At 41.9% G+C, this 24,561-nt stretch overlaps 2 protein-coding genes across 3 annotated transcripts in view; one reads left to right on the top strand and one right to left on the bottom strand.

Annotated features, from left to right (window-relative positions):
• Positions 1 to 4,118, bottom strand: part of ppp1r15b.L (protein phosphatase 1 regulatory subunit 15B L homeolog) — an 8,530-nt gene extending 4,412 nt beyond the window's left edge. The window contains exons 1-2 of one of the 2 annotated variants that reach the window (XM_041568557.1): positions 3,666 to 4,118; positions 177 to 1,355 (exon numbers count right to left, since the gene is read on the bottom strand). In XM_041568557.1, coding sequence (XP_041424491.1) covers positions 177 to 1,346 — 1,170 coding nt within the window. In that variant the 5' untranslated portion in view covers positions 1,347 to 1,355; positions 3,666 to 4,118. 2 annotated transcript variants of the gene reach the window in all.
• On the top strand, positions 3,703 to 24,561 carry LOC108695908 (protein phosphatase 1 regulatory subunit 15A). Its single transcript, XM_018224857.1, has 3 exons — positions 3,703 to 4,009; positions 21,596 to 22,725; positions 24,155 to 24,561. The coding sequence occupies exons 1-3, from the start codon at positions 3,703 to 3,705 to the stop codon at positions 24,365 to 24,367; spliced, it is 1,650 nt and encodes a 549-aa protein (XP_018080346.1). The 3' UTR covers positions 24,368 to 24,561.

Genomic DNA, 24,561 nt, shown 5'->3' with positions numbered 1-24,561 from the left:
AATTTTGCACAGCCTTTCTATTTACCCAGTTTTTATTTTTACACTGAACAATTCCTTTAATCAGGGGTGGGATTCTTTACAAAGTTGAATAACATGGGGAATAAAAATACATTGGTCATAACACTAAATGAAGTGCCATTAATATTAGATCTTTTCAACATGAAGCAAATACTTACTCTTTTAATAAACCCTGTTTCGAGTTTCTGGGGCTCAAGTAAGTCTGCATTTTCTTGCTCCACCTCTACAGAACTGGGAGACGAGTCTTTGACCCAGGGGCTTTTTCTTTTACCCACTCTGGGATTTCTACAGTTCTTTTTCTTTGCCTCTGCTCCAGAATCCCCCAGTAACACTGAATATGCAACACTGCCCCCTGTAGAAGAGTCTTTCACATCAGTAATGTCCTTTGGTTCATGAGTTTTCTGGGAGGTTTTTGTGGGCATGGCAAAACAAAGGGGATTGTAGGGATCATCATTTCGACAGAAAGATGCCCAAAGGTCTTCATTCAATTTGCAGCTCTCTGTGTCACTGTCAGAGTCCCAGGAGTCCTCACTGGACAAATCACTCTCCTCGCTGGACCAATCACTCTCCTCGTCAGACCAATCACTCTCCTCAGTATCATTTTTAGAGCCAGGGGTCCAGAGCTCTTGCATGCCACTGTCTGTTGATATATTATTTTCAGTAGAGCAGGATTCCTCTTCATCCTCCCACAGTTGCTCGCCTTCAACTTCTAATTCGTTTAGCTCTGATGCCTCGGACGTGCTTAAAGCATCTTCATCATCAGATGGCAGATAAACCATAGATAGTATGATTGGGTTTGTACAGGAGGACAATATTGCTTCTTTGTGTGGCATCTTCTCCATGAAGCCCTGATCATCACAACTGCAATTTAGAGTCACAAGTTGCATGTCCTGAATCAGTTTAATCACACGCAAGCCTTTTTCCTCTCGCGGAGCAGTGTTTTGTGCAGGTGGTTTCGTCAGACCTATCCAGAAGAATCTCACAGAGATCGAGCTATCCATTTCTACTAGAGATCCAAGCAAACCAAAACATAGCCACATCACTGCCCTGGCCACTTTCCCCATCCAGGCAACTGGAGACCATTTCCAGTACCAGTGCCTTTGGTATGCGAGTGCTTTGGCCAGAGAAAGCAACATTTGCATGGTTCTGGCAGCCATTGAGACCATGACAATGCCTGTGCTCATTTCAGCATCAACGGCTTGCATCTCAGGGTTAGCCCTGACCGTGTCCAACTGGAATGCTGTCCCCTTGTGCCAATAAGACAGAGGGGCTGTAAGATTATTTGGGTACAGGCCAAGGGTACGGTAGTACCAATCCATGATTCCCATTGCCGTTCCCTATAGAGAAAAAATTAGTAATTCATTATATGCAAAAAAACAGCAATATCCTTTAAGTTGTTTTCGTTTACTCATGGTGAGATCAGTTTAGAAGCGCCAGACTGCATACATAATTTACAGTGAACAATTCACGCAATAGCAACTCGACATGCGAGAGGGCTCTGACACTTTATTGCTACATTCAAAAGTACAAGAAGAGCGGGATCTGTCAGTCACACTGTACTCCAGCCAATAGGAGGATTGCGCCACCCACAGCCCAGCCCGACAACTCAAAACAGTGAGAGACAGTCAGTTTCACTTTAGAGTGTAATTAAAGAACTTTACATTTAACTGCAAGGAAGGTGTCCAGTTCTTATGGAGGAGCAGTGTTTGATTAAAGTGACACTGTATGGCAACCCAGATGTGTTCTGGGAACCCCCAGAACCGATTCTAGGATATCACAGGAAAGTTTTCTATACGATCCTCCTTCCCTAAACTTCCCTGGTTCTTTTACATCTCTACAGCAGAAGATTAGTCCCTGTACCTTGCCCTGTCCTCATTGTGAACATGTGCCTGCCCCATTATAAGCACAAGGTCCCAGTAAGACAAGAAGCCCAAAACCCAGCCACCTGGGTGATACATCATGTAGTTTACTTATAGCTGCTGTACTTAGGAAAATGTACTGCAGCCTAGGTGCATTAAAATGAATACATATTTATAACATTGTGCAGAGCAGTACAATAGAAGGATGCACACAGATTATATACAAAGAATCGTTAATATTTCCATGCCATGGGCAGCAGAGATTTCTATTGGCTGGATAAATAAGAGGACAAACTTTATAGAAACATTCCGCTGTTGCACGGGGCAAATTCTTTAGATTGTTTAAAGCAAGGCTGTACTTATTAGGCCAAATCTATATAAACGGCTGTTCGTGAAGATTCATTCAGGTCATGGTATATATATCTATAAAAAGAAGTCAAATCAAATGGACTTGCTGTGTTTTTTCCTTGAATAAGTTTCACCAGTCATCCGACTGGCTTTCTGAATTCAGAATAACTTCGAGAATATATATTCAACATTCCAGAGGACATACATTCTCGAAGGAAGATTTACAAGTTAAGGTGGCCATACACTAAGATATCGCCCTCTAATGACAAGGTGATATCAGGTTAAACCAAACCCTAGGGTCGAACAATCGGATTACAACAAAAAGAATAGGCGCCGACGGGTCCCGATGCGTTCCTCGATCACAGGAAAAAAAATTAAACCTGCCCGATTGATATCTGGAAGATTTTTGGGCCGATATCGGCCGGTGGGACCCATTGGAACGGGCAGATGGCTGCCGAATTGGTCTAAAGGACCAATATCTGCAGCTTTCATCTGCCTGTGTATGGCCACCTTTATTCTGAATTGAGAAAGCCAGTTGGATGACTTGTGAAACACAGCAAGTCCAGTTGATTTGACTTATTTCTAGAGATATATAAAGGGCAAAAATATCAAAACTGACAGCAGTGTTGTGCAAGCGAGGGACTTCAAGTGAGGAAGCTGTTAAAAGTGGAGACAATTCTATAGCTCAAAATGGTGCTAGAAATGTTAATAGCAAGCTTGCGAACCTGGATACAAATATATACATATTACCTCTGGTTACCAGCAGATGCATGGCCATGTGAAATATGAGAATTCAACACGGAGGTCAGCGTCAACAAGTATTTTTAATCCCTGCTATCGTCGGCTTTAAAAGGACGTAGCGAAAGGCAACCAGCACCATCTACACTAAACAACTGTGTGATCTTCCAAGTCCTAATCCTATTTCCAGCGATAGAGCCGGGACTCTGTACAAGCCAATGACGAGCTCCGGGCCGTCCCCTAGATTAACATAAAACGTGGCAGCACAAGGCTCATAATGTGACCAATAGGAGGCACCATTATCCGCCCAGACGCCTGGGATATGGCTGCTAACATATGGACTACACAGAACTATCATTAACCTTTTCCCAGCAGCCTCAGCCAGACAAAGCAACCTCCCTGCACAGATATTAATGGACACTGTGCTGATGTCAGCATTGCATTGGACCAATGATATTAAAGTATCAGTGCTACTAAATAAATACCCAGCACTTAAACTGTCATTACCCTTACAATGCATGCTGGGAATGGAGTCCAAGAGCAGATATACACCCTTCTATTGTACAGCACTGCAGAATATGTTAGCACTATAATAACAATGACATAGAGAAGGTTATAGTTCTCTGAGGAGCCACATCTCTATTGCAGTGAATATTAACCCCAGCATTGATGTAACAGCAGGCAGCCCCCCCCCCCCTTTACCTGATTGTCAGCCAGTCACCACAGCGCTCCAACAGAAATGGCTGGAGGTTTCCTGGGCCGCAGGCTTCTGAGAATTCCAGCAGAACCCAAGGAAGGAAACGGCGGGCAGAAATTCCTTTCTCTTCTCTTGCTTCTTCTCCCTCAGCACACAGCGCATTTTCTGTATCTCCCCTATAGAGAAGCTAGAGCGGCAAGCCATGCCTCGGCATTGGTACGGACTCGCACAACACACAGCACTACACTACTTCCGGCGTTAGAAAATGTAAATGGCCGCCGCGACTGCGGACCTTCCTTATATAAGCTGACTCACAACAAGCCGGGCAATTGCAACCAATCAGAACACGGTAAGGGGCGTGGTTTCCGCGTTTCTCTTGAAAGTACGTGCGTTTGCCTCCCGTTGCGCTGCAGAAAGAGAGATCGGTAGTGTTGCCAAGGTGACGGGAGGGGGGTGAATGGAATAAAAGTTTGTCATTAATAATTTTATTTCGTTGTGAGGCTTTGAAGGCGTTGCGTCATCATCAGGAAGCGAGTGGCCTCATGGGAAATGCAGTTCGCCTACAAAATGGACTCTGTTCTCCCCTCATATTCATCTCCCTGACCAATTGGTCTTCTTCTCCTCCTCCTCCTTCCAGCTGACCAGGAAGTGCTGGCTGCTCACTGCTCAAAAAAAGCAAACAGATTTTTTTTTATATTTAATTTTGAAATCTGACATGGGGTTAGACATATTGTCAGTTTTCCAGCTGCCCCCAGTCATGTGACTTGTTTTCTGATACACTTTAGTCACTCTTTCCACCGTTGTTAGGCTGCTTTCCACCCAGCAGCCTAACAACAGAACAATGGGAGGGTAACCAGATAGCAACTCCCTAACACAAGATAACAGTTCAATCCAAAAACCACAGATCGCTGTCAGGCGCGATCTGTGGTTTTTGGATTGGAAGTATTAGCCGGTGAGGAGTGACCGGCTTATCGCGAAAGCTGCGATCAAGCAGGAAGGCATGTTGGTCCGGGTGAGCTCCGCCATTGACGCTCCGTGAGTAAAACTTTACAAGATAACAGTTCCCTGGTAGATCTAAGAACAGCACTCAATAGTAAAATACACACACTTGCTGGTTCAGGAATGAAATTTTATATAGTAGACTGAATTATTTGCAGTGTAAACAGTGAAATTTAGAAATAAAAACTACATCATAAAAATCATGACAGAATCCCTTTATCATGCAACATCTGGGCGTCTGAATAAAGTGATTCATTAGTGTTGCAGGGTGTGGATTTAAAAAAAGGTGTGGTGGCTGCCCTATGTAAGGTATAAAACCACACTATGGGGGTTATTTATTAAAGTCTGAATGCCAAAAACTCGAAAATTCTAGTTTTTTTATTTTATTTATTTATTATACCCTGAGGAGGATGGAAAGAGTCAGAATCCAAAAATCCTGCATCTCAGACCTGCCGAATTTGTATATAAGTCAATGGGAGAGGTCCCTATCCTATTTGGAAGATTCTGTGAAAAAGTCTGGCTTTTGGGGACAGACATGAATAATCGTGTGAAAATCTGAATCGTAGTATTTTTCCAGTTTTATTTCCAGAATCATTTCTTTGGGATTTTTTTCCCTAAAATCCTGAATTTTTTTGATTTTTGTCTGAAAAATCTGAAATAGTCTATTTTCGTGCTAATTCAAGCGTAGACCACAGAAACTTCCAAATATGATAGAGACCTCTCCCATTGACTTATATACAACCTCCACAGGTCTGAGATGGCTGAGATTGTGATTTTTATTAATAAATAAGGTCCAAGTTTGGTCTGACTTTTTTGATTAAAATAATCAGAAAAATTCGGACTTTGCTCAATAAGGCCCTATATGTACAAAAGACACATGCTATATGTGTAGGGAAATGAATTAAAAACAAGCAGCCATGTTGCAGTGACTCCATAACTTAATTTGTACTTGCCATAAATCTACAACAGGAACACTAGAGCTGCACATTGTTGCAATGTAAATAAGCCATTGTATATTGCCATTGTGTATATAGGAGGGAAAAGGGCGTAGGTAAAACATTGTAACTGTTCATAACACATATTCTGCATACAAGAAACTCTGTGGGAGCATTGCATTTGCAGCAAGTGGTGCATGATACCTTTGCAGTGCAAATTAAGTCTTTGTGAGCAGAAGGCTACGGGCCCCACCCTTTCAAATCATCCAAAGCTAAAAAGTAAGACTAAGGGTAGACAGAGTGTTGCTCAGCCTGTGTATTTTGTTCAGGCTGAGAGAAGCAGATCTCCATTCATTTCAACCACTTGTACTTGTGTGCAGTCACATGCAGTGGAGCGCAGCGGATGTCAGCCTGAAAATTCCTGCTTTTGCGTATTTGGGCCGACCCCTGCTCCGCTGCGTGTGACTGCACACAAGCAGATCTTTTTCAAATCAATGGAGATGGGCACGTAGCGGGAACTGCTTCTCTCATCCTGGAAAAATATGCAGGCCGAGAGCAGCAGAGCCAACACGCCATCTGCCCTTGGCCTAAATGTATGTAATTAAAAATGCAGTTGGCACCCTCTGATAATGTGAAAAACAGCAAGCTCTATCAGGAACACTTGATAAATCTGTTTATGTTTCTGTCTATAAAATTAGAACATATCTACAGTTATACTGTAATTTATGCATCCAAATAGTTTTTACAGAAGTAAAAGGCTGGTCCTATATCACACTGGGATATGTCTTTTTATGTTAGGCTGAAGGCACACAGCATTTTCTACACTGGTGTGTTTCTGCACCCAAAATTGTGCATGTCGCCTCTACCTCCTTTTAGATGTAATGTGAACTGCCTGAACGCACAGTACTTTCAGTTCTTGGCAAGGAATGCTACAGTGTGCAGTGCCTTTCCAGGACAAGAACTGCTTTCAAGCAGATACGTGAACGACCCTCATGTCATTAGGGCAATCATTAACCAGTCCTCAACATTTTTAAACCAAAATTCCTTTTCACACTACATAGTAAAATATAAAAAAAGTCTCAAAAATGCCCAGAATGAATCATTATCACCCTAATGACACCTTAGCCTTCAGTTTCAGATAGGAAGCTTATTATCTTCTGCATTGGGTCATTCCGATGGCCTGCACAACATATATTTGGCCAGAAATTTGCCAGGTATCTATCGGACACTAAATAAAGGTGGTCATACACGGGCCGATAAAAGCTGCCGACAGACCGAGTCGGCAGCTTATTGGCCTGTGTATGGGGCCCCCCGACGGGCTTCCCCGATCGAGATCTGGCCAAAATTCGGCCAGATCTCGGTCGGAAGGGACTATAAATCCCGTCGGATCGCGGCCGCATCTGTTCGTTGATGCGGTCCCGCAGTCCGACCGCCCGTTAGGCATCATTAGGATCCGATCGTTGGGCCCTAGGGCCCGCGATCGGATCAGCCTGATATTGCCCACCTTAAGGTGGGCATATCGGGGGGAGATCCGCTCGTTTGGCGACATCGCTGAACGAGCGAATCTCTCCGTGTATGGCCACCTTTGGAGTCTGTTGTCCTGAATGTTACTGCCCAAACAAATGATAGTGTACTGCAGGACTGAGACCTACTTTGTGACACTATATAAATTATGATGCAAATCTGTTTTCTTTCCATAAAAAAGGGATCCCTAGATTGTGGTCTGCAGCTGAATGTGGATGGTCCCAGACACAACTTTAGCATATATACAGGTATGGGACCTGTTATCCAGAATGCTTGGGTCCTGGGGGTTTTCTGGGTCTTTCCATAATTTGGATATCCTTACCTTAAGGGCTCTTACTGACGAGCGTTTTTTACCTGCGCTCCCCTGCGTTCCGTTTTTCTGCGTTCAGCCGCAGGGGAGCACAGGAATAAACGCATTACATTTTTTCCAATGGGGCTGTACTCACACAGGCGCATGTAGGCGCTGAACGCAGGTTGAGACGCAACATGCTGTCTTTTTCCTTCGTTCGGCACCTACACGGGCCTGTGTGAGTACAGCCCCATTGGAAAAAATGTAATGCGTCTATTCCTGCGCTCCCCTGCGGCTGAACGCAGAAAAACGGAACGCAGGGGAGCGCAGGTAAAAACGCTCGGCAGTAAGAGCCCTAAGTCTACTAAAAAAAAAAATCATTAATTAAGCCCAATAAAATAGTTTTGCCTTCATTAAGGATTAATTATATCTTAGTTTGGATCAAATACAAGCTACTGTTTTATTATTACAGAGAAAAAGAAAATCATTTTTAGTATTTGATTAAAATGGAGCCAATGGGAGATGGCCTTCTGGTAATTTGGAGCTTTCTGGATAATAGGTTTTTGGAAATGTAGTTGTTCCACTGGAATCACTTTATTACATGATATCTAGTATAGGTATATCTAAAAACAACTGGACTTGCTGAGTAATCAATGAAGACGTTTCACTATTCATCCGAGCAGCTTCTTCAGTTCAACTGTTCAACTATTGCTTCCCCCTTCACCTGACGAAGGGGGAACGCCCTCCGAAACGTTGTTGATGCAATAAACACACCAGGGGTAGGACCCTGGTTTCAATCGCTCCGTGTGCCAGCCTCTCATTTCTTTCAACTATTGCTTCATAATCCTGTATTTATCTGCATTGCCAGTAAAGGTGCCCATTCAATGACAGATATAAGCTGCCTTTTCGGCTTCTTTTGCCCAAACTGGCATCTACTTGACCAAAGTACACAACTAAACAACCCCTTTTAATCTTCAATGTCTGACACCTAGACTTTGATTCTGGCAGATTAGCTGTGGTCAGTTTAGGGACACATTGCTTTGTGTTTGTGTTGCACAATGAACTGCACTGCACAAGTCTTTGCTAGGACCAGAAACTTTGAATAAGCCTGATATGGCCAAACATAAGTGGCTAAATTAAGCACAGATCCATATTTTCGGGTTAACCAAAGAAACCCCAAGGATCAAACATTTTTACAAATACAGTATGACTAGCTCAACGTAACCAAGCCATCCAGGTGCCCCTCATAAATAAGCATATTGCTTTACACAGATTTATATAATTGACATCTACAAATTCTGTGTGATCAATGTTTTATGCAACACCGCTGTTCATATTCTTTTTTATGTGACATGATCTTATAAAACAATGCTAATTACTACCTCTGTGACTGCAGCCAGACTAGTTCTTCAGCTGGCACATACCTTACTCATGTACAGGCCTGTGCTCAGTAAATATCCCTCCTACATACACATTATGTTACATAAACCCAGTCTCAGATCTCATGGGCATGCCAGTTTAGGCGGGGGAGTATGTGAATATTTAAAAATAGCAACTTAAAAAAAAGTAGAGAAAATCAAACTACTTTATAAAGCTTTAAAAGTTCAGGTCCTATCATCTGTTTTGTCAGTGAATACACCTCTCTATGCACACAGACACACAATCACAGAGAAATGTTAACTTAATTGACCAGCATAAGACATTAGACTCTAATAAAGAGAGAACAGGAGGAATACATTATACTCAATTAGGAAAGGAGGAAAACAATCTAAATTTGCACATACTATTAAAGTAATAGCAACAAGACAAAGGCAAAAGAAAAACAGAGAACAGAAAGTATCCAAAAGTAAGATAACAAGAAAGAGGGGGAAGTAGGGGAGAAAAGAGGAAGACATCAAGAACATTAGCTGAAAATATTAGACAATTCAGCAGTGAGAACATAATAAGAAAAGGAAACATACAGGAAAACAAGAAATTAAAAAGCCGTACGTTTGGCAGCCAAAGGGCACAATGGATTGTAGAAAAAGAAAATGAAAAAGCTCCATAGAATGGTTCATAAGAGTGAGGGTATTAAGGGAGACAGGGACTGCAGAATGAGAAAGCAAAAGCAGCTGAAGATATGCAAAACCAAGGTGCGGTGGCATAAAGAATGTGAAAAGAAAAGAGAAAGCCAAGACACAAGTCGGTAGCAAAAGTGAAAATGAAAGGGGCAAATGCTGCAGATACAAAGCAGGACATAATGTATGGGGAAAAACAATGGTATCATTAAATGTATAAAACAACAAAGGGAGAGAAAACTCCTGTTACATCAGGAACAAAAGGTCAGCTTTCAATTAGGAGGCAGGGTGATAAATATTATAGGGGGTTATGTAATAAGCGCACTCAATAAGATGTCTGTTTATACCTCCCAACTGTCCCTTTTTCGGAGGGACAGTCCCTCTTTTGACAGCTCAACCCGCAGTCCCTCATTTGTACTGGAAAGTCCCTCTTTTCTCTGCACTGAACAGCCAGAAAAAGAAACAAAGTTTCTCACTTAACTGGCTTTTAGCAGAGAGCCCAGAACAGCTAACAGGTACAAATAAGATACTTTGTAACAAGTTTGAGACACAAAAACACAGTTTAGATAAGGAGAAATATTTTCAAACTTTCATAACCTGCCAAATTTTGTAAAACAAACATGGTAATTAGGGGGTGTGGTCACAGAAAGGGGTGTGGTCAAAAAAATTTGCTGCGCTACGTGCAGGAAAAACATTTTTGGCCCTCTTTTTACTTCCAAAATGTTGGGAGGTATGGTTTTTAAACAGATGACAGTAAATGCTACCTGCTCATTGGCTGCTATGTTTACTGCTCCTGTGCAAACTTAGTGGTTTTTATTATATATTGGGGGGAAATCCAACCTAGGTCTCCTCCCAGGTACAGTAAATGGGGCAGTTTAGGGGGTTCGCGAGGGTGCAGTTTGGAATAGGCTTTGTAAGGGGCCAAGCTATTAAGCTGAGTTTAGTTCTCCTTTAAGGCTCTTACTCCATCCATTTTATGCAGAGGTGAATACAATGGATGTACCACTGCATAATTTGAGTTTGATGGTCTGAGATGCAGAAAAAGCATAATATTGTCTCAGTTCCTATAAAAAGGTTATAACCACTTTAAACTAGGAAATCCGCAGTGACTATTTTTTGAGTCCAGAATATCCCAGCTGTGTTGCAGATACAAGCTATACTAAGGTCTGTTGGCTGTTGTCACGTTCGGTATCCTAAAACACAGAACAGACGCCAAGGTTCCAGTCACAGCTCACACTTCAGCCGCTTTCATGTTGGGAGGAGCCCATTTGATACTCGAATGCTGCCAGGTCTTAAAGTGACCTGGGCAGGCAAGAGAACCAAAACGGGTGACTGTAGGAAAACCAATCAGAACAGAATCGGAATAGTCAGGCAATGGTCGGTTCAGGCAGCCGACAGGAGTGATCAAGGACAGGCAAAGGTCAAGCAACAGTAAATCAACAATAATCGCACCCAGGAACTATTTAGAATCTAAAAAATGGACAAGGCACCTTTAAATATTTAATTTCATGCCAAGCACGATGACCTCAGACACGATGCGTCAAATAAAAGGACGCCCGCATTAAAAGGAACAGAACGTGCATGACTAGGAAGAAGAACGAGGACTAGTCCACCAGGGATCATTACAGCTGTATTCTATCAGGCCTAAACCTTGTTCACATTCACTTTGCTTAAAGGAGAACTAAATCCTAAAAATGAATATGGCTACAAATGCCATATTTTATATAATGACCTTATCGCACCAGCCTAAAGTTTCAGCTTCTCAATATCAGCAATGATCCAGGACTTCAAAGTTGTCACAGGGGGTCACCATCTTGGAAAGTGTCTGTGACACTCAAATGCTCAGTGGGCTCTGAGCAGCTGTTCAGAAGCTTATCTTAGGGGTCGTCCCTAATTATCCAACAGAAAATGAGGTTGACCTGTAATATAAGCTGATCCTACAGGGCTGATTATTAAATTCTGATTCTAGTTGCACTGGTTTCTTTGCTGCTATGCAGTAATTGTTTATATTAATTACTAATCAGCCTTATAATGTGACATTTATGTTCTGTATATTTTGAGTCAGTCCCTAAGCTCAGTAAGTGACAGCAGCACAGAGCATGTGCAGTGAATCAGCAGAAGAAGATGGGGAGCTACTGGGGCATCTTTGGAGACACAGATCTTTACTGCTAAAGGGCTGTTGTTGCCTTGGGCTGGTACAGAAGCCCAAAACATAATGTACAACATTTCTAGCTACTTCTTTAGTTAAGCATTAGTTCTTCTTTAAATGTCAAGTCCTGTGCCAGCCAATGAGAATATGTTTGTGCTAAACCTACTGTACTAGTACAGTGTAACACTGGCTCCTCTATGGGACACACTAAGGAAAATAAATCAAAGCCCTTTTAACCATAATATTCAATTTTTAATGGGCCCACGCTTTCAACCTGCATCTTTATACCGTTGACAATAACAATAGTTGGTGCAAAGGATTCAGCAGAGATGATTTCAGTCTTTGCAATAACAATTGGCAGGTACTTGCATCATTTGCAGTATTTCAGTGTAACAAGCAGAATTGCATTGTGTTGCCCCATTGTGCATATCAGTCCCAAAGCAAGGCCTGTAAATTCCCCGCAGTGTATGCAGGAAGCTATAATTAATCCTGATTACAGCTCGGGGAGACCCAATAATTTGCTTTGTCTACTGATTCATTTATCGACAGGCTATTATTAGACACTGGAAGATATTATATTAACCTATTATTCCGTTTAACATGCATTTTAGGTAATATTGAGAAAAGTGCATGTTCACTGTAGGTGTTGGGCAGAAGCCTATTAGTTAGGTGAGATGCTTAGTCATACTTATTACTGTACCCACTATCATGGGAATCACAGTGTATATGAAGTACAGTTTGCATCATTCAGGTGTATTTCAGTGTTACAAGCATGTATGTCTCATATGCAACTGCTCTCTAAATGAACAGTATGGGGTGCAATTCTCCCCCCCCGCTCCTCTAACACTTGCTTTTAAGTGCATACGTATTACATGGGCATACAAGAGTACACAAATCCCATGAACAGTTGAATGGTGCTCTAAGCCAAAATAATGGTACTACCAGGGGAAAGTATGATAGAAAATTAAAGCAAAAAATAAGTTATGTTGCCCAGGAGGGCATACTCACAGTTCACCCCAGTCCCAGGGTGCGAGTCCACAATAACATTCCAATAATTGTGAGTGCCTCCAAAAAATAAAGGGCCAATGAATTAAAAAAATACAAAATATTTATTAGGACATGTTAGAAACCCGACGCATTTTGTGCCTGTTGGGGCACTTACTTATAGCCTATGGTTACGTCCTAATAAATATTTTGTATTTTTTTAGTTCATTTACACAAATCCCATGGCCTACTAACCTTTTTCAGCATATTGGTATATTATATTTAGACTGTAAGCTCTTGTGAGTGGGCTCTCTGATTCTATTCTTATTCTGTAGCCCTTTTGTTCAGTTATTCTAAGACCCCTGTTTATAAAGTGCTGTGTAACTTGCTGACGCTGTATAAATAAATGATGATGGTACAGATATATGACCCCTCACTGTCACACCTAGACAGGTAGGACTCCACTGAACTCTATGGGGCAGATTTACTGAGTAGCTAATTCGCTAGCGTGAGCACCCGCAGGGACATTGCCAATTTACAACAGGCACAGGCGGCAATTCGCTAGCGAAACAGACCATCGCTAGTGGTCATTCGCACTCTAAGGCCAGGTGACTTTTCATTCTGGCGAATGGACGTTACTCTGGCGGATTTTACTGAACGTTACCTCTTTCACCAGAGTTACACCTCAGACCAGGTGAAGTGCTATAAAGCAGCTAGTTCTTCCTCAATCTTCTTTCACTTACATCATATCCTGTGATGCGAAAATGCATCAACGTTCTAAAAACACTGGCGACCTTTCCTTTTTTTAAGCGGGATTGGCTGCAAAAGTCCTAACTTACTTTTTTGGGTAAGCAGTTTTCTCAACACATTTTATAACAAATGGACAGTGGCGTAACTATATATTACTGGGCCAAACAGCAAATTATTTTTCAGGCCCCCAAAATGTTTAGAGGTTGACTTGTTTCTCCAATATTTATTGAAATTATATATGAATTAGGGCCTCATGGGGCCCCTATACCTCCTGGGCCCCCCTGCAGCCGCAGGGTCTGCTTCCTCTATAGTTACGCCCCTGCATATGGAACATTCATTTTATCAGTGGGCTCATGTGTAGGTTATTATATTAACTCTCTTGTCTTTATTAAGGTTCCCTGGACATGTGTTATATAAACTGGTAAATTAAACCATTTGCAGCAACATTTATAATAAAGACGTCCATACAACTTTAAATTTCCAACCCTATGTAAATACTAGCATTGTTACAATTCTGTTCCATGGAAAATATTACTTAAATATTGATATAACAAAATGTATATTGCTAACAAACAACTATTTTTTTATGTAACCTTAACTTAAATATCTGAATGAAAAGCATGAAACAAAAGGTTGATTTAAACAAACTGTTTGTTGACAGTGTCTTAAAAACTACTGATCACCAGCTAAAGGTCTTCTGGTAGATCCCAATCTACCTTTTGGGCACCCCTGCTTAAGGTATGAAGATCCAAATTACAGAATGTTATCAGGGAAACGTTATCCTAAGCTTTCTGGACAACCTGTACTAAGATTTCCAAGTGTCCTACCCACCTAAATCCCTACAAATTGGTGAGTGTTACCTGATATTGTTACCTAGTAAGTGCAATACTGCAGGAAAATGAAAGGACATGGGAAGGGCTGTATTTTGGTCCAGTGCTGTCTGTCCTAGGCAATTGACCTCAGCCCCTAAATACCTGTATTCCACCAGCAAGGTTTAAGAACAGCTGGAATGGTACAGGTTATACCTATGTAATAGGTCTTATAAAACATGTCTGTTGTACTTCCAATTATGTTTTCCCCCCCAAGGGGATCCCTCTAATGATAGGCCATTAGACAAACGTAATTTTAGGCTTGGAGCACCCTTTGACGAATGGTACATCCAAGGATTCTGGCAAATGCCAGAGGGGCTGCTGTAAAATGCCATAGACACTTACTATTTATTGGGCTGGTGACAGTGGCGTAACTAGAGTTTGGGGGGACATACATGGGGGCTCCCTCCCCCTCAGATAATTAATGAAGCGCATGCTGGCCAGCAAATGTATACCTTGCAAAACTTACAAAAACCCCCCACAGACTTGCCAATAAGACCACTACAAATATGTCCAATGATCACTGCATTAACTCCAGACTTGCCAGTAAAATGACTGCAGAAATGGCCTCTGCACTTTTAGATTGATACTGCACTGATAGACTGAGCACTGCACTGATATACTGAGCACTGCACTGATAGACTGAGCACTGCACTGATAGACTGAGCACTGCACTGATAGACTGAGCACTGCACTGATAGACTGAGCACTGCACTGATAGACTGAGCACTGCACTGATAGACTGAGCACTGATAGACTGAGCACTGCACTGATAGACTGAGCACTGCACTGATAGACTGAGCACTGCACTGATAGACTGAGCACTGCACTGATAGATTGAGCACTGCACTGATAGACTGAGCACTGCACTGATAGACTGAGCACTGCACTGATAGATTGAGCACTGCACTGATAGATTGAGCACTGCACGGATAGACTGAGCACTGCACTGATAGACTGAGCATTGCACTGATAGATTGAGCACTGCACTGATAGAATGAGCACTGCACTGATAGATTGAGCACTGCACTGATAGATTGACCACTGCACTGATAGATTGACCACTGCACTGATAGACTGAGCACTGCACTGATAGATTGAGCACTGCACTGATAGATTGACCACTGCACTGATAGATTGAGCACTGCACTGATAGACTGAGCACTGCACTGATAGATTGAGCACTGCACTGATAGATTGAGCAATGCACTGATAGATTGAGCACTGCGCTGATAGACTGAGCACTGCACTGATAGATTGAGCACTGCACTGATAGATTGAGCACTGCACTGATAGATTGAGCACTGCACGGATAGACTGAGCACTGCACTGATAGACTGAGCACTGCACTGATAGATTGAGCACTGCACTGATAGAATGAGCACTGCACTGATAGATTGAGCACTGCACTGATAGATTGACCACTGCACTGATAGATTGACCACTGCACTGATAGACTGAGCACTGCACTGATAGATTGAGCACTGCACTGATAGAATGAGCACTGCACTGATAGATTGAGCACTGCACTGATAGATTGGCCACTGCACTGATAGAATGAGCACTGCACTGATAGATTCAAAGCATTAACTCACCAAGCTGAATACCAAACGTTTCTTCTTTCCCAAGTCTCTCTCTCTCTCTCTCTCTCTCTCTGCCTCTTCCACCTCGTTCAAACTTGATATAAAAAATGGCCATGTGTTCCACAGGTGGAATGCAAAGCCATCTTTTATTTATTCCGGCCTCAATGGGAAGGTGAGTAAAAAGTGCAGCAGTGGTGGTCCTTGGGGGGGGGGAGCAATATTTAACACACTGGCTGGTGGGGGGCTGTCTGGGCCTATGTGTACTTAAAATGGCAGGGCTTATTTTGAATCCTAGTTTGGACTTGGCTACCTTTCAGGATAAAATTCAAATGAATGATCCTAATGGTGGTGGCAGACGGGGAGATTAGTCGGCCAGCGACAAATTTTCTCTACTAATCTCCCCAAATGCCTTCCCGTCGCTAGAATATGAATCGCCAGCAGTGTGGTGTGCCCGCCCATTTTGACGTCACGGCCCACCCCTTTGTGTCCCCGCCCCCCACCAGCCGGTAAAGAATTTTAGAAAAGTTGGCAATCCTACATTAGTCGGGAGATTAGTCGCCCGCAGTAGAGAAGATTTGTCGCTGGGTGACTAATCTCCCTGTCTGTCACTACCCTAAGGGTAAGGCCACACTGGGCGTTTTGGGGAGATTTGGTCGCCTGGCGACTAATCGCCTCGTCTTTGCGGCGACTAATCTCCCCAAATGCCTTCCCTCACTCTGCGCTGGCTAAAATGAAAAAACGCAGGCGCTAATCACACGCGGCAATTCGTTTTCCGACTTGGGTGACTTTGGAAAAAGAACTGCCACGTGTGATTAGCGCCGGCGGTTTTTCATTTTAGCCAGCGCAGAGTGAGGGAAGGTGACCAAATCTCCCCCTTACCCTTAGGGTAAGGCCAGACGAGGAGATTCGGGGAGGATTTGTAGCTTGGCGACTTATCACCACGTCTTTTGCGCGACTATCTCCCCGAACTGCCTCAGCGTTTTTCCCCCATAGGCTAGAATAAAAAGTCGCCTGCGCTAATGCACACGCGGCGATGCGTTTTCAATAGTCGCCCAAAGTTGCCTCACTGAAAACGCTTCGCCGCGTGTGCATTAGCGCAGGCGATTTTGCGCTGTAGCCTATTGGGGAAAGACGCTGAGGCAGTTCGGGGAGATAGTCGCGCAAAAGACGTGGCGATAAGTCGCCAGGCGTCAAAATCTCCCCGAATCTCCTTGTCTGGCCTTACCTAGCAAAGCCAGTTATCACTGTTGTCTATTTTGTAGCTGTGACAAGTAGCTGCTACAAGTAGCTCTGTGTGTCTTCACCCTGGTCTGTGCCTCAACTCCTTACTGATTACCTCCTCACAAACTCACAAGACTCACATACTTCACATACACATACTTAAAGACTCACATTCATTATGGAATTCTCTCCTATAGGCCATTCAATTTTCTTTCAACCGTATCCTCGTCTAGTTTACCATTCCTTCAGTATTTACTATATGCCACATACTAAATGCCACTTCTCACTCTCCTGACTCTTTCACTTGCCCATCACCACCCTGTGAGTCTCACACCCCTTCTCCTTTTGAGCAGGGCCTTTTATACCTCTTGTATGAGACGTGTTTGTAAAGATGGCCATAGATGTGCAGATAAATCCTTATGTCCAATGAACAATCGGACATTGCAGTCTCCAGACCTGACTATTCAGATTAAATGAAGTAGTAAAAAGAACAAATCAGATGATGTTCTGACCAAGACAGCAATCGTATGAAATAGTAGCGTCAGCCACTCATTGATATCGTCAGATATTATCGGCTGCCGATATAAATCTTTTAACCGGTCTGAAAAACTGAACGAGTGAGCGACGTGGCGCAAAAACTGACGGGAAAATCCACACACGGGGTTATCAAATGACTTTCAATGTTGTAAATCGGACAGAAAGTTTTGGTGGCCAGTTCAAAACCACACTGGTGGCAACCCTATCTCTTATCTCTATTCTGCCTGATGAGTAAGCCAAATCCTGTAATTATTGGTATGGGATCTATTATACAGAAATCCATTATCCAGAAAGCTCTGAAAGATATCAATACTAATTTAGAAAAACAATTTCTTATTTTTGATTGATTTGCTTGTTTCTGTTTCTGTAATAAGAAATTAACCTCACTCGATAATTCCTTTATAGGCCAGATTATTGTTCGGTATCCACAAGGCTGGAAACCGAACAGAAACTTGAGACCCGAACAAGCCACAGAAAAACCGAACAGTTTGGGTCAAAACCGAGCAGGTGGCAGCCCTAGGCTGCTTACAGGATCAGCACGTGCATATGAGAGTTGAAGGCCGCGTGTCCATTACCTAACTGTGCTGTACACTTATTTTTATATAACTCCCCAGTGCCAACATGTTACACAGTGCTTTACAGAGATTGTTCATCAGTCACTTCCTAGTCTTCTCCAAATTTTCCAGTGAATTCTGTTCCCATGACGTGCCGTCCCGCACTTCCCACAATGGAATGTTTTCAGAAATAACTGTGACGTTTCTTTGGTCTCCCCGCCCCGTCACCCTGGCAACAGTCATTCTGTCATTCTGTCTGAACTTTCATAAAGAATTCGAAAACCACGCCCCAGCTGCACTCTGATTGGTCAGGATGCATTGTTTACTCCGGACAGAAGTATCTAAAGGCCCCTGTGCTGGAACAGTCTCACTATTTTTCTCACATCCACAGACTAAAGATTATATTGTATAGTGCACCAATGCTGAGCCATGGCCTGGACATCTAACTTCTCTCTAGGGGATATACACAAAATGCTATTTGTTCTGAGTGACCCCACACAAGGCCGAAGAAAAGTATTTCTACCGGTGACAGAAAAACCCGCTTTCTACCGTCGCATTCGGGACCACCCGGCCCAGGAGACTTCTACTAATTTCTGCTGGAGAACCCTCGTAACTGACTGACACCTACACTCCAGGTAAGGGCTTGCATATACCCAAAAACCGACACTTCTCTTGTAGTCGGCCAATACGGTTGAATCCTTTCCTGGAAAAAAAATATCTTTTCTATACCTTCCCTATTAATAACATTCATATCATAGAGCATTGTTACAGGTCAGGCAAACGAATATTACCTGGAGGGCAACATTTGTTTCTAGTACAGGTATAGGATCCGTTATCTGGAAACCCATTATCCAGAAAGCTCCGAATTACAGACAAGTCGTCTCTCATAGACTCTATTTTATCCAAATAATCCAATTTTTTAAAAAAAAGATTTCCTTTTTCTCTGTAATAATAAAACAGTAGCTTGTACTTGATCCCAACTAAGATATAATTAATCCTTATTGGAAGCAACACCAGCCTATTGGACTTATTTAATGTTTACATTTTCTAGTAGACTTAAAGGGGAACTCCGGCTTCCAAACTAAAATATGATAAAGAGGCCCACATAGGGTTGCCACCGTTTCTGGGAAAAAATACAGGCCTTCCAATATATTTATCTTTTTTTCCTATTAATAACATTGGGATCAGCTATCATTTTTACTGGCCAGGCCTGTAAAATACCGGCCAGGTGGCAACCCTAGGCCCATATAACACAGAAACCCCGAATATACCCATCACAGTTACCTGTTTCTTCAAAAACTATGAATAAATGCCATTTTCTATGCTGAAATCCAGCTGTTTTACAGTTCTTCTCTTTCTGCATCATTTGAAATCCTGGCAGGGAAGGAGGGACTAAACACTGATGTTACAAAAAACTACTCCACAGCTTACAGACAGCATGCAGGAACTACATAACCCACAATGCATTGCACTATGATGTTCTGTTCCTTATTGAAATTACATGTGCAGGGAATTGTGGGGTTTGGAGGATGCAGACTAAAGACAGATGGCTGTTGATACAAAGTAACAGTAGTCAGCCAGCTCAGCAAAGTAGTCAGACAGATCAGCAGGAGAGCAGGGGGCTAGGCTAAGTGAACTGTAGCAAACCATTAAAAATCATGAAAAGTCTGCATATTTTTTAAGTGATGTATATTGCAAAGTTGTTTGAAATTATGTTTACTTTTCAAAAAGCTTAAGTTATGTTTTTGTGGAGTTCCCCTTTAAGGTATAAATATCCAAATTATGGAAAGATCTGTTATCCAGAAATATGTATATATCTATATACATATCTATCTATCTATCCATCTGTCTGTCTGTCTGTCTGTCTGTCTGTCTATCTATCTAATCTATCTATCTATCTATCTATCTATCTAATCTATCTATCTATACAATATATACTGAACAAATTCTTACTCAACATTACCTTGTTACCTGTTATCCAGAATGCTCGGGACCTGCTGGTTTTCCGAGTAATGGATCTTTCTGTAATTTGGATCTTCAAACCTTAAAGGGGTGGTTCACCTTAAAGTTAACTTTTCGTATGTTATAGAGTCACCACTTCTAAGCAACTTTTCAGTGGTCTTCATTATATATTTTTTATAGATTTTGAATTAATTGCCTTCTTCTTCTGACTCTCAGGCTTTCAAATGGGGGGTCACTGACCCCATTTAAACAACAAAATGCTCTGAAAGGCTACAAATATATTATCACTGCCACTTTTTATTACTCATCTTTCTATTCAGGCCATCTCCTATTCATATTCCAGTCACTCATTTAAATCACTGCATGGTTGCTAGGATTATTTGGATCTTAGCAACCAGATAGCTGAAACTGCAAACTGGAGAGCTGCTGAATAAAACCAACCATAGCTGGACTGTTCTTAAGTGGACACGCCAACCAATCAGAAAGTTACTTTCTAAGCACAGATTGCTTGGTATCTGCTAGTTGGTTGCTTTTGGATACTAGACCTGGGACACAAAGCCAGTCAGTTATCCACAGTGCAGTTTCCAGCAGCCATGTATCTGGGCGCATAATGCAGATTTTTGTTTGTCCTAAAGGTGTTTCCAGAATTATCAGTGCTAGGTTGACTTCCCTGTCTACAATAGGAAGTCATTGGCCTCTACAGAATCAGAGACCTTTGCCTTAAATTGAAAATGAACGTGACTCAGTTGGTAAGCATGAGTGGGTGGCAACAGCCACGTACAACTTTGTGCCACGTACAACACTAAGAGGCACATTTATCAAAGGTCGAATTTCAAATTCATGTGAGTTTTTAAAAACTCCCCTAAACTCCCATAAATTAGAAATATCGAATTTTTCAAACTCGGATGGATTAAATCGATCTGAAAACTTGAATCAAATTCGATTTGAATTGAAAAAACTCGATTCAAGTTTTTTCCCCGAAAAAAACTTGAGTGTCAGGAAGGCTGCAAACAACTCCCTGGACCTCTCCAATTGACTTAAACAGCAATTCGGCAGGTTTTCGGTGGCGAATAGTTGAATTTGAGTTCTTAAAAAGTTCTTAAAATTTTTTTCGAATTTGAATAACTCCCTTGTCGAATTTGACAGTTTTGACCATAAAAAAATTCGAATTGAATGATAAATCGGCCGCATGTCTGTCTTTTCAAAAAGACATACTAGATAACATAGGAGAGTGCAGGAGACATCTGACTAGTTAATGGGGTGGTTCACCTTTAAGTTAACGTTTAGTATGTTGTTTAGTATGTTGTAGAATGGTCAGTTCTAAGCAACTTTTCAATTGGTCTTCATTATTATTTTCTATAGTTTTTGATTTATCTGCTTTTTTCTTCGGACTCTTTGCAGCTTTCAAATGGGTCACTGATCCCATATTAAAAAACAAAGGCTTTTTTTGGATAAAAATGTATAGTTATTGCTACTCTTTGCATATGACATCATGGATTTACTTATGTATTTATTTCACTAGGGAAGAGTGACTTTGAGTATGGACCTGCCCTACCTATTGGATTGTCCATGAGTAATCTAACAACCCCTCTCTTCGACTGGAACAAGGGAAGTGCATTTGAGTTGGATATGTTTAGAGCTAAGCCCAAGATGCCAGCTATTCATATGGAAATGGGCACAGACATGGTCATCTTCACAATGGCTGCCAGGACCACACAAATGTTGCTTTCATTGGCCAAAATGGTCAAGTCCCAAATGCACTGGAAATGGCATTTAATTGGTTGGATGGGAAGAGCAAGCAGAGCAGTGACGTGGATGTGCAGGGTTGTGCTTGGATCTCTGGTAGGAATGGAGAGCTCAATGTCCGTGACATACTACTGGAAGGATCTAATGGAATCACCTGCACAAAACCCTACTGCACAAGAGGAAAAAGTGTCGAGTCCAACAAGTGTGATGTTGCCGATTCAGGACATTCAGCTTGTGACTCTGGACTGGAATTGTGATGGTCAGGGCTCCATGGAGCCAAACAGAGAAGCAATCCTGTCCTCCTGTACAAACCCAATTATACTATCGATGGTTTATCTGCCATCCGACGATGAAGATGCTTCAAGCACATCAGAAGCATCAGAGCTAAACGAGTTGGACGAAGAAGATGATCAACTGGGGGAGGATGAGAAGGAACCCTGTTCTACTGAAAATAATAAAGCAATGGATAGTGGCATTCAAGAACCCCAGACTCCTGCCTCTAAAGTCAACACTGAGGAGAGTGATTGGTCCAATGAGGAAAGCGATTGGTCCGACGAGGCCTCCTGGGACTCCGACAGTGATGCAGAGAGCAGCAAATTAGATGAAGATCTGTGGGAGTCTTTCTGCCAAAATGATGATCCATACAATCCTCTCTGTTTTGCCATGCCCACCAAGAGCCCAAAGAAAACCCATGAACAAAAAGCCATTACTGGTGCTACAGGGGGCAGTGTTACGTATTCAGTGTTACTGGAGGAGTCTGGGACGAAAAAACACATTCCAGGTCAAAGAGAAAATCATTGTATTGAACAGTCATACCACAGCCGAGTACTGCTCGAACCAGCAAATGAAAAGCTGCTTGAATCTTTCAATATTATACAGGAACAGGAAAGAAGCCATATTAAGCACGTGAGTATATTTAAAGGTATTCTATCATGATTTTTATGGTGTAGTTTTTTTATATTTAGTTATTTCTAAATTACACTGTTTGCACTGCAAATAATTCACTGTACAATATAAAGTTTCATTCCTGAACCAACAAGTGTATTTTTATAGTTGTAATATTGGTGTGTAGGTGCATCTCAGGTCATTTTGCCTGGTCATGTGATTTCAGAAAGAGCCAGCACTTTAGGATGGAACTGCTTTCTGGCAGGCTGTTGTTTCTCCTACTCAATGTAACTGAATGTGTCGCAGTGGGACCTGGATTTTACTAGAGTGCTGTTCTTAGATCTACCAGGCAGCTGTTATCTTGTGTTAGGGAGCTGTTATCTGGTTACCTTCCAAGTGTTCTGTTAGGCTGCTAGGGGGGGTAGGGTAGGGGGGTGAGATCACTCCAACTTGCAGTACAACAGTAAAGAGTGACTGTAGTTTATCAGAGCACAAGTCACATGATTAGGAGCAGCTGGGAAACTGACAATATGTCTAGCCCATGTCAGATTTCAAATTTAAATATACAATAATCTGTTTTGAGAAATGGATTTCAGTGCAGAATTCTACTGGAGCAGCACTATTAACTGATGTGTTTTGAAAAAAAAATGCTTTCCTGTGACAGTGTCTCTTTATATTCTGCGTATTACAGTGAGCGTAAAGGGTAGATACCACTTTTTTACAGGTGGTTGGCTATTCCCGCCACACATTGAATATTAAAAATGGCACTAGCTATTGTGTGACGCCCACTGTATATTTGCCACTCTATCAAGCTGTGGCATTAAGCATTGACCTTACAGTAACCATGGACACGTGCAGAGGAATTCTGGGACTCTCACTCTCAGTAAAATATAGACGGTGAGTCAATTGCTCATCAATTTGTTGTTTACCTTTAAATTAACCTTTATTATGATGTAGAAAGTGATATTCTGAGACAATTTGCAAATGGTTTTTATTTTTTATTATTTGTGTTTTTTAGCTTTTTATTCAGCAGCTCTCCAGTGTGCAATTTTGGCAATCTGGTTGCTAGGCTCCAAATTACCCTAGCAACCATGATTTGATTTCAACAAGAGACTGGAATATGAATAAGAGAGGCCTGAATAGAAAGATGAGTAATAAAAAGTAGCAATAATCATAATAAATGCGTAGCCTTACAAAGCTTTCGTTTTTAGATGGGGTCAGTGACCCCCCCATTTGAAAGCTGGAAAGGGCAAATCATTAAAAGACTATGAAAAATAAACGATGAAGGCCAGTTGAAAAGTTGTTTAGAATTGACCATTCTATAACATACTAAAAGCTCACTTCAAGGTGAACCACCCCTTTAATTATTGGTCGATTACTTTTGATCTATTTACCTTTTTTTTCCGCCAGCCAATAGACATAAATAAGCATGCAAATCTCTTCTTTCCAGGTACGCTTCTCCTCATCAGTCACGGTGCATCACATGGTGGTGTGGAGTTATGCCCACAGAATGGCCCGCAGAGGATCATGGGAGGAGTATGCCCGGGATCGTTGCCGTTTCCAGAAGCGTATTGCTGAGACAGAAGCAGCTATTGGATTGTGCATGGAGCCCCAGCATAGAGAAAAAATCTGGGCTCGTCTCCAGAAAAGCAATAACATGTAGCAGGAGCTGTATGCACTGTAATCAGGGCACTGCCTGTCTACCCTAACGTTTTATTTGTCCTATGGGGAGGACGACCTCCATTACTATTGACTTTGCTGTTGCACTTTATCATTGATACATCTGCATTATTCAACGTTTTCTTTTAAACTTACATTATTTTGATATAAAATAAAAATGTTACTGATTGGTTCCTA

This window comes from Xenopus laevis, chromosome 7L, assembly GCF_017654675.1.
Source record: "Xenopus laevis strain J_2021 chromosome 7L, Xenopus_laevis_v10.1, whole genome shotgun sequence".
NCBI classification, from domain to species: Eukaryota; Metazoa; Chordata; class Amphibia; order Anura; family Pipidae; genus Xenopus; species Xenopus laevis.
This window is presented reverse-complemented; position numbering and strand designations above follow the sequence as displayed.